Source organism: Pecten maximus, chromosome 17 (assembly GCF_902652985.1).
Source record: "Pecten maximus chromosome 17, xPecMax1.1, whole genome shotgun sequence".
Classification (NCBI taxonomy): domain Eukaryota; kingdom Metazoa; phylum Mollusca; class Bivalvia; order Pectinida; family Pectinidae; genus Pecten; species Pecten maximus.
In genome coordinates, this window is record NC_047031.1 from 27,976,126 (window position 1) to 27,987,658 (window position 11,533).

The 11,533-nt window shown below is 33.0% G+C and overlaps 1 protein-coding gene across 1 annotated transcript; it reads right to left on the reverse strand.

The window, feature by feature from the left end:
- Nucleotides 1-1,241: 1,241 nt before the first annotated feature.
- LOC117315588 (cathepsin L1-like) lies at nt 1,242-8,846 on the reverse strand. The gene is made up of 8 exons (XM_033869849.1): nt 8,761-8,846; nt 5,652-5,794; nt 5,165-5,270; nt 4,554-4,703; nt 3,554-3,677; nt 3,105-3,205; nt 2,399-2,673; nt 1,242-1,449 (listed from the first exon to the last, which is right to left on the reverse strand). The coding sequence occupies exons 2-8, from the start codon at nt 5,792-5,794 to the stop codon at nt 1,350-1,352; spliced, it is 999 nt and encodes a 332-aa protein (XP_033725740.1). The 5' UTR covers nt 8,761-8,846; the 3' UTR covers nt 1,242-1,349.
- Nucleotides 8,847-11,533: the final 2,687 nt, after the last annotated feature.

Consider the following 11,533-nt stretch of genomic DNA (forward strand, 5'->3'; position numbering starts at 1 on the left):
AAACAAAGGGTTAACAAAGGGTTAACAGATACACTGCACCTTTAAAAATGTATTTCGTAATATATACATCACAGTCCGAGAAATAGGCCAGGAACAAAAGATAAAGAAATCGAGATAGAAAGGTAGGGAAATACCGAAAAAAGAATAAACATGTGTAAATTATTGATTAAAGTTATGATAAGTTATGTATTAATGGCTTTGTATATCCTTTTTAATCATGTCATAAATGCTATTTAGTTTAATATGGAATTATACGATGTTTTTCAAGTGTGAGTAATTTCGAAAACACATCTTACTACTAAAATAGTGTTGTTTTTCAACAATATATAAACCATATGTAAGCGTCTTAACTATCATCACTATGATTAACTTTATATCCGAAAAAAATAATAATCATTTATAGAGTGCCAGTGGTTTAATGAACAAAGTGGGTAATCATGGATATCAGAAAGTTATAGTTATCTCAATATGTCTTACAGTAATAACGATTTTTTCTTATATACACTGCTCTCCAAAAGTTCTGTTACACCTGGAACGTTAAAATTGAATGGCTAGCCAACGAAATTAGGGGAAAAGTGTTGTAGTATCCGTAGGGAAGACCATTTGTAAGTGACGATTGCAAACTATTCGGAAAACCTCACTTTGAAGTTGAAGGGAGAGGGGATGGAGGACTGTTTTTTCCATAATGTTAAAAAATGAATAAAATGTGGTAGAACTCATATAATCAATATTGTCATTTTACCTGTTGGTATTATTCTTCAATATTTCCGTTGCTAGGAGATGAGGTAATATAAGAGTCTACTCTTGTTACAAACACACAATGTTTGTTGAATTGGCTTAACTTAATTGACCAGTTATGACATGTCCTGCGGCACAAACTCACTCTAACCTCAAAATGAAATTGGCAAAACCAAGAACTAAACATCATACTTAAAATTCAAGTATTTCAGATATATTTAGACAGAATGTTTTTGCTTTACAGATACGTGTTTAGTGGTGGGTCCTAAAGGAAGTCGTCAGGTTGGATTAAGTTTAATTCACGTGTAAGTTAACTGTACAGATTGCGGTTCCGCATCCAAAACGTGTAAAACACGGTTTACATTTGTACTTTAGATATAATTGGTCGACACTATAACTTGTCAATGTTGATGTGAGCTGTGAAAATATTTACTTAAAGACTAAATGCGATAGTCCTAATGTTACCCTGAAATAATGTATAATATAGAAACGACAAATCAAACTTAACATTTAGTGATAACTTTATTTATGCAAACATGATACTTATGAAAAAATGGTTGAGATGAAAATAAGTCTTTTGTTCATTTTAGCCTATGGCCGTCCGGGTTCGTTTAAACCGTTGGATAGCTTGCTTGTGTAGCCAATCCGCACATGTTGCCTGCGTTACGTGCGATTTTGAAATATCCTTCCATTCCCCATTTTGTTCCCCAGCTGTAAACACATAAAACAAATCAAATCAATGACACATGAGCAAATAATGGCTGGTGTTGTACTAATCGAATCTATAATTACATAGCTTGACTTTGTCTTTTTTAGAAAATCAACTAGTACATCTATTATAAATACATAATAAAACAGGAAAAAATCAAATGAAAATTAAATCAATATGAATAATGGGAAAGGTACTGAACTAAAACGTTACATTGAGGTAACATAGAACAATATAAACACATAATAAAATTCCCAGTATATTTGAAAAAAGAACGATTTCCGGTTAATTAAGGGTTAACTGTAATATTTGTTTTACGTTATTGAGCAATAACACAATATACTGGGGTGTACTCTTTTCATAAACCGCGAGCAATAACACAAAATACTGGGGTGTACTCTGAATAAACCGCGGTTTATGAAAAGAGTACACCCCAGTTTTTTGTGTTATTGCTCAATAACGTAAAACAAATATTACAGTTAACCCTTATAATTTAATTAACAAAGATAAGAAACATTTTCATTAAGTTTAACATGTTTATTTTGCTCCAGATATTTAAAAACACATCGATAAATACAAAATCCCGTGAACAACGATTACTCCGCTGACGTCACAGTTTATTTTTTTTATGTTATGAGATGATAACATAATTCTTTTGAGCCAATGGAAATGCTTGTTACAAGCAAAATTAAATTATTCGATTATAGCACCAACAAGATACTGTCCTTATTTCTATTTTCATTTTTTTAATAAGCTGACAAATCCGTTAGACTATGTCTCCATATCTGAATTACATTTCATATAATCTGTATTATCTATTTATATATAGTCAATAATATTTTTAAAAACGTTAGAAATAGATTCCATTTTAAAAAATAGTATCAAAGTATTATGATATTATGCATAACCCTCATTGTCCAATAATGTACAGAAATAAGGGGGATAACTCACCTGTTCTTCACTAGCCAGTAATCCTTTCCATCGTCAGTGCCATAGCCGACAGCAAGAACTCCATGATCAAGATGGGTGGAGCTGCACTTCTTTTCGGTGTATATACCGGTTTTATAAAGTTGGAATGAACTGTGGCCGGCATCCATGGCAACGGAGATAGGGCCAACGGTTGCTACAGCGCTCTTGAGATCTGTTTCACTCTTACTCTTAACATCAGTGTATCCGGTATCTGTAGCTCCTACATCACTCTTCTTGAATTTGCAGAAAAATCCTGTCTATAAAAAAACAAAATCTTACGTTTAGTCTTAGAATGTCGGGACGTTGTAAGATGGAGTTGTTTTCACTCATTGTTTGACATATGAAGCATATCACAAAATCTCAATGAAGTTGATGCAATTATTAGTTGATGATATGCTATATATTTGATACGGCTTTACTATACTTTAGTTATTATGTTAGTGGATTTGTTCAATGGATGATGAATTCCTCCAATCATCTTACTGTGTTGTTTGTTTATTTTCTTCAGTTTTCCCTATATATCTACATCCAAACAGTAAAAGATACTACGCTTTTCGAGGATAAGATGCTAACAATGAGGGCATAAGAAGCCACTCAGTTAGGAATCATATGCTACACATTAGGGCATATGAAACTACACAGAAAGGTATAAGCCCCTTAATATGAGGAGTATACGATGCTTACTTACCTTGGCTGTGTATGGGTAGGATGATTCGGTATCAATTCCATTGTTGATCTTGATGTACTTGAATCCCTGGTCCATCAATCCTCCCTTACATCCGTGGTTACCTGCGATATAATGTAGGTTAAACATCTATTTCTGATATGGCCAATATTCGCCAATATAATTTTTGATCACGTACTTCATAAAACGATTACTACTGAATCAACGATCACTTCTTTACTGTTTTGCTCACACTTGTATAATTCAACACTATCAACACTGTCGATAAACAAATTACTTTAGAAACTGAATACATACATGAATATATTAATGGTTAATACGGATATATTTCACTAAACAGAAAATATTAATTACATATATGACATGCCTTTTTCAGAAACAAGGATTTAAAATTGAGATGTTAATGTAAACCATTAAATACCTTCTGTGTTTAAATTTTGAATATAAATTACCTTCCCGGGATGAGCAATCTACAAGATTCTGCTCAGAAAGTGAAACCAATTTTCCGGTCTTTTTGAATGTCTGCCCCTCGAGGGATCCAGTGGTTGAGAAAGCCCAGCAGGAACCACATTGACCCTACAATGACGTATATCAGTTTTTAAGATACGCACGTTGGTTACTTTTAATGATACAGCACGTGAGTCAAATAAATATCTCCAATGATTTGTTTTCAGGATTCTTCTTAATTGACATGTCCATTAGAACAATAAAAAACAAAACAACAACAAAAAGCATTGCCAAATGTTGAGAACATTTTAAAAATAAAGTTATTGGTCTATTTTAGCATATAATTGATGTAATGTTTTTGAAAGTTTCATTGGGGTATGAACAAAATTGTTTGCAGCTGTATGAATCCGCGTAGCTGTTTCTAACATTTTTTTTCATTTACTATGAAGCTAAAAATATATTTTAAATCAATACTTTTTGAAATTGATTTTCAAAATAAAAAAAACATGTTCTTTGTACAATGCAACAGATCGTATAAGAGATTATTTATAACAAATTAATACGCAACAACAATGGCCAAATTATGACGACGCAGTTTTTGCGCCAGTCATCCAACCTGAAAGCGCATTCTACCTACAATTTTGCAAAATTATTATTATTATTTGTTTCCATTCTTGTGGATAATTTGTTGCCGATATTGTTTATTGTGGATACTGTTTGTTGTCATTTTCTGTTGCATTTTGTCCAGTACTTGGTTAATTTCTCTTATCGATGTTACCTGAGAACGTGTGTCAAGAAGACTAAAATAGAATAAACAACTTTTGGTTTTTGATACGTTTGTCGATTTCGAACTAAGCTATCAAACCTCAATGTTATATACGTCCACGCACCATCAACTTTATAGAAATTGATATTTTTGGCAGAATGTTACTAGATATCATAAGAAGTCAGTTAAACAATTATCCGTATGACGTGACAATGAAGCTTGACCTTTCAATAACTGACCTGATTTTTTACAGGGGTGACGTAACCCTTGGGTCTCCAGTCGACAGTGTCTGGAACCGCGACGTTACTGGGAGGAAGGAAGAGACTGGCCCCGGATGTAGTGTTTCTCATCATGTAACCATTCATGGTCTGGACGAATTCCTCACTCGTCTAAAGAAAAAAGTTATTCTTTTAAAAAAGTCTATATCTGCATTTATCTGTAAATAAACATATTGTAGAGGGAATCTTGTTCTTACGGGGTTTTTTTCGTTGGAAGTATTGGCATAACGTAAGTCGTTGTATATGTAGTATACAATACAATTTCTATAGAAATAAATGGGGCGCACCAATATTTTGAAATTGGTTTTAATTTCAGAGCGAGATGGTAACTGCATTTCCAATATACACAAATGACGGAAAATAACAAAAACAAAACTGCGAAAAGGAACTGAAGCCTTGTTATATTCCTATTGTCCTAGATCGTTTGCATTGTTGCAGTATTATATACCCCATGGAACAACAAGGGACGGAAAAGTAAATAATGTTACTCTGTATTCTCAGTCTCATGTTTTGCCAAACGTATTATATAAAATATCAATAAATACCCAGTATGTTCAGCATTCGATACATACCATATCTCCATATTCGTTCATACCCAAGGTGTAGGTGTGAACTCCACGATCAAATTCAAGGTTGTGTTTCTGGATCAGGCGGACGTTGCTCTCCCAGATCTGACGTCTAAGGTAGAAATAAAAAATAAAATAAAACAATCTTTAGCGTTGATGATATGGTTTTATGTCCAGCAACAATTTTTGTTTTCTTAATTTGTATGCTTATATTTCAAGCCAGAATTACACATTCAACAAAAACTAATGTGTTCTTGAAATATCATTGCTCAAAGTATATCAAAATAAGAGAATATAAATAGATTTAATTTGTAATCATTGATAATGAATCATTCAATATCTGATCCGATGAGAAACATCCTGGGAAGAAATTGGGATCATTGAAATGTAATTACCGTGAATTCAGTGGACCTTCCGCATACCAATACTATGCTTCATCAACAGAACCTGCCTTTATAATTTTCAATATACTAAGGCAGCAGCACAGACTTACCTCATCATGGCCTCCCCCTCGAGGTTATACTCCTTCTTGTACATGTTCTGGAAGATGTTCCATTCGTCATCTAACCTAAGGTCAGTGATAGGCACAGCAAGGGCTGCCACCAACACTGTGGCGAAACAGGCAAATCGTAGCATCTATAACATACATATATGGTATTTAGTTATAACAGTTAAGCAATATCAACATTCTATCTGAGGTGCAATAGGACAATTATCTTATGCAAATGATATTTCTTTAGATATTCGCTGATAGATTTTTACTACAGGCGGGGAATGGTATGGTGGCACCTGCCAAAGTTCAGGAGACCTTTTCTGATTTCTCCAGTTTCTCCAGTTTCCTCTAAATGTAAGACCTGTAGGGCTCGTCTATCCAGACCCGGGAATAAAATGAGTTAATATGATTGTTTCGCAAAATTAAAAAAAAAAGTTAAAATTATAGGCAGTTCTCGTTTGATATCTGATACATCTCAATGAATAGAGAATTTTTTCCTATCAGAGAGGCGAGATGAGGCAAGACGTTAACATAAGTGTTGCGATTTCAAATAATCGTCTAGTTTATACATTAAACGATAGTTTAATTATCAATTGGAAGGTGATTATTGGATTCCGTTTTTTTAACAGCAGATGTTTTTTGATGTAGGTATAGCGATGGTTATAGGGAGATCGTGTCACGACTGAATGGAATGTACAGATATAATACGAGAATTGTAATGGTAGCATTATGATATTGAATGCAATTTTAATGAAATATGAATATAAATAATGTATTAATATCATATATAGCACAGTTGCTAATTACTGTATAACATGTCTATGTTTTTCTTCCTTAAAACATATGCATTGTACGACCGTTTTCTCAGAGCAACTTTACAGCATCTTTTATAGATATTTGTATCTGGCCAAAGGGACATACAGTGTATCTACTGAGTCTATTTCTGGTACTTCTGGATCGCATGCATGTATCACTTACATATAAAAACTTGAAAATTAAAAAAAAAAGTTTGGCGTTTTCAAATCAGATACCTAATTTTGAAAGATTCAACAAAGTAAACAAACTAAAACAGTAATAATTTGAATTTTTACATAATGCGTCTGATTCTTCCTAACTATTAACATAAGGAATAGTTTGAACAATTACACTGCTAAAATGACTATTGCAAGATCACTATTGAACACCTGTGACGCTTTGAAATTTGGTCACGTGCAATCTATTGAACACTTGTGACGTTTCGGAATGTCGTCCTACCCTTTCAAGCGTCTAAGTCACTCAGATCTCAACACTGCCGACGACGGTTATGGTGACTTCTAGACTTACAGAAAAGTCAAGATGCCAGTGGTTCTAAGAATATTTTAGTGATGATGTAATGAAACAAATCTATCCTGGGTGTCTGCAATAATCAAGAATATTTGACACGAGGTATTAGTAGTCGACCGATGTTCTATTGCACGAGGCATGAGGCCTGAGGCCGTAGGCCGAGTGCAATAGAACATCGGTCGATTATCAGTACCGAGTATAATAAAGTGTGGATACTTAAATACCATCATATCCTTGACAATAAAAGACGAAGATAGAAGAATGTGAGTATTCTGCTAGAGGACCATTCAAGAGCCATTTATAGTTGTCATTATTGAAGCGTTTGGGGTATTTCCTATAAAATCTTCCTGATTAGTTGCTGTATGTGTGTATAACCCAGAGTGATGTGCAATCTAGCCAAGTACTGATACATGATCACTGCACTATCTTATACATTCACTTGAATAGATATATAACATCTTTATGACATTGGATTTGATATGATACTGAAGTTCGGGTCATATGATCATGTCTCCCGTGACGGACGTACTGATAACATCTCGACGGTATAGACTTTGTATTTGACAAGACTCAACATATACATTATCTAATGTCATATGATCATAGAATAAGGTTTCATCTTCAATTATATATTACCATATACACAATTGTTTGTGCTTTGCTTTGTTTTAAGGTGTGGAAACTTTTCTCAACAGCCAGGGTCATGTGAGGACGAGTGTAAGGAATACACTTATAGAGGGGGAAACACCCACAGCAAGACAGTGCAGTAAGGAACGTTAGGAAATATGTCAGAAAACAAGATTTTCAATGAAAGCAGAAGATATATTTGAATTCAATGTCCCCTCCAATAAAGGCAGCGAAGACCATCCCAGTTTCTTCAGGGGGTCCATTTTAGCTTATTTTGAAATGTAAAAATAGATGCAGCAAACGCTGATAAAAACGAATATATAACTAAAACGTCAGGCGAATAATATACCACGATCCGCGAGCAGCATAAGGAATATTTGCTTTATAACGTAATTAATGACGGATGTCGCTTTTAACAAAGGGGTAATTTACCAAGCAAGAGAAAAGAAGCAACAACGGTCAAATATCGATTCAACTTACGTAATCGAGGAAATTGTTGATAAAATATGAACAATTTCAACTAAAACTATATAAATCTTTTAACACGACTGAATTATTTTGAAGAAATATAGCAATCGCGGTATCAATCTTGGTCCAATCACAATAATGCCCTGTTGTCGATGTGAGAACCGGGGACACTCCAGATATACAATATTTACACACGAGTCTCTGTTATAGTTCTCATATAACATGTAAGATGATTTGACTACCATAACGAAAATGAGTTGATAACGAAGTCAAATAGATTAATAATGTTATAACATACATGTCCACAAGACGATACACTGGGTAATCATACACTCACACAATTTAGATCTTAATATAATACTGTTATTTAACAAACTGTATTATATAGTCATGGAATAGTATGCACGGTATTACAATTACAATTACATGAGACAACCACGATTAATTTCCTTACACAAGCGACATAAGGTTAAAATCGGGTAAATGATATGAATCAACGCACCAAAAGAATGGAAAATAAAACGAAAACATACCGTCGCAAAAGTATCATGCTAATTACACCAATAACGTTACCTGATATGTGATAATGATAATAAAAAATAAATAAATAATTTCATAAAGTGCACAATGGTTGTGATGTTTTAGGTTTGGGATACAGGATAGGTGCAATAAGAATGCAATGATTATCTACCTCGATATGTTCTCCAGGCTGAGGTCACGTTCAGAGTGAAGTTTGTTTCTGTATTCTTCCCTTTATACACATCCGTATCACCTCGTGAACACACTGTGTGGAATGGAGCTGTCGTAGGATTTGTGACAGCGAGTACACAGCACAAACATATATACTTATTGGTAGTTAATTAGGGTTTTGCAAAGTATGAAAGATACACAATGTTTAATTCTTGAAGCAGTACCTGACATTTTAAACAGTACCTGTCATTGCAAACAGACAAAGAAGTGTATCCATATCAATGAGATAATTCGTAAAAGGAAGCATCCAAATCAGCTGCGAACGTTTATTACCTCTGATACCTCATACAAATGGTTTATTGTTGTACCATATGTAGGGAGCGAGTTTTCCAGCAACTATACTGCCATTTGAACGGACTACGAGCATTACAGTGAAGTAATGTGCAGGAATAATATCTTTTATACATTACAGAAATCATATTTCATTTTAAGGGACCTGCAATTAAAAAAACAAACAAGCAAAAACCAACAGACATCTCATTACACGACGTCATGGAACGTTGTGAAAGGAGAGATCTGAATTTAAAAAGATGAATACATTGAATGAACCTGTCATTTGGCCCCATTAACGATCGATTTCATAGATACTGTTATGTAATATTGCCATTGGCTTAGTATACATGTGCAACGATTGTCTTTTGCGTGGTAATAGTTAGTACAATATTACAAATCTTAGTTTGGTATATATCATTGAAAACCTTACTATTCCATATACACTTTTTGTATATTACATACATTTAATATTATCTAATATTGACATTTCAATAAATTCCACATATCTAGCATTATATTATATTGACATTTTGATACAATTCACATTTTCTATATTATCTATTGATATTCTAATATATTACAAATGTTTTGTGTTAAATTATACATAAACTTATATCAAAACATTTTACATATATTTTGTATTATAAAATATTTATATTTGATACATATTTTGTATTATAAAATATTTTTATATATATATTGTATTATAAAATATTTTTATATATATATTGTATTATAAAATATTTATATTTTGATAAATTTCATATATTTTATGTTATATGATATCTATATATCACACATATGTTTCATCGTCTGTATAATTATGAATTGTTGCCGATTCCCTGGTGTGAAATATCATCTGACGAAACACATGATGGCCCCGGTCCTGTGATGTCACGCGCGACATATTGTGTCCTGTGATTTACATAGTGTCTAGGATTGATTGATATGTAGATATCATTATCATGCTGATAACCACGAGTGTTTACAGTTAACACTCACGTAACAGATATCGAGGATCTAACATGAATGCCTATGTAATACGGCATTGATTTCATGAGTTTAATGATATGATATGTCACAAGCCTTTAAGCGAGTAATATGAACGATTACATTTTATATACCATACTCAGTGTAAAATTGTAATATTCAGTTTATCACATTACTCATATTTATAAGAACACATGTGAAAACTCAAAAATAATATAGTATTTTCTTACTTTTTCAGTATTTGCCCACCAAAATTATTGGTCCTAGGATAGCCGTATTGAACCGAGGCAGAGCCAACGGACAATATGGTTGTTCGAGGGCCAAAAATTAGAACAATAACGAAAAAAAGTAACCCTGCCTTTATCAATAAGCTGATTATTTGACATGAAAATAAACTACTTTTACATTGATAACAGTTTTATTTGTTTAGTAATTATCAATTATCTAAACAGAGACGGGTCAACAAGTTAAACAATATGCTCGACGACTAAATGTTCTCGTTTAAATACAGGTTATTATAAACTGAAATGATTTGCGAATTCATAAAGACTATAGAAGTGTCCTTGTCAATTACGGTCGTCACAGTATAGCCCGACTGCGAACCCATTGCGTATCGATAAAGAATATAAAAACAATAACTTTGATTATTAGTTCACACTTATCGATGCAATTTATAAGATTTGCATCTCCGTACTCCTCACGATTTCATCTACATATTATCTTGGTAAATCGTCTTCCACATCACTTGGAAAAGTGAGTGTTTTAAAAGTCATAGGGCTATACTTTGGTCATTGAAAAATATTTTAAGACATATACATATATATATCAAGAAAGATCTTATTCACTTAATTCGGATAGAACATTATCAAATGATTATGATTGCAAAGTATAACATTTGCTGTAAACAATTTGTAAGTAATATAAATTGAACTTTAAAAAATTGTGTTTGCAATGTTCCTAGGTATTTCACAACAAAACTGAATGAATTTTAAAAAGAATAAAAGGGATAGTATTTAGTGTTACCAAGCTATGTGAGGTTCGTAATTGTTGATACATATATGTATCTATCATATTTAAGTTACCATTGCTTGATAACATCAGACGTGCTTCCCTTACATACGATGTTATATGTTCACGTTGTCTCATATTCAAGAGCTGATGTTTTAATAACACTATGTAAATTGTGAAGACTACACCAGATCTCGCGGTCAACATACTTTGCTGACTGACAAACCATTATTTATGTTTCATTGTGTGATCAGTTCGATGATCGTTACTTCAACTAGAAACTGTACGAATATTTTGTGAAATGAATTTTTTGTAATCACATAAGTGACTCTTGTATTACATAAATAATCAGTGTCCGGAAAAAATGTTAGATTCATCTAAAGAAAAAATAAATTTTCTGGTCCTAACTTGGCTAATTAACCATATCTAAATCCCATCTCTTA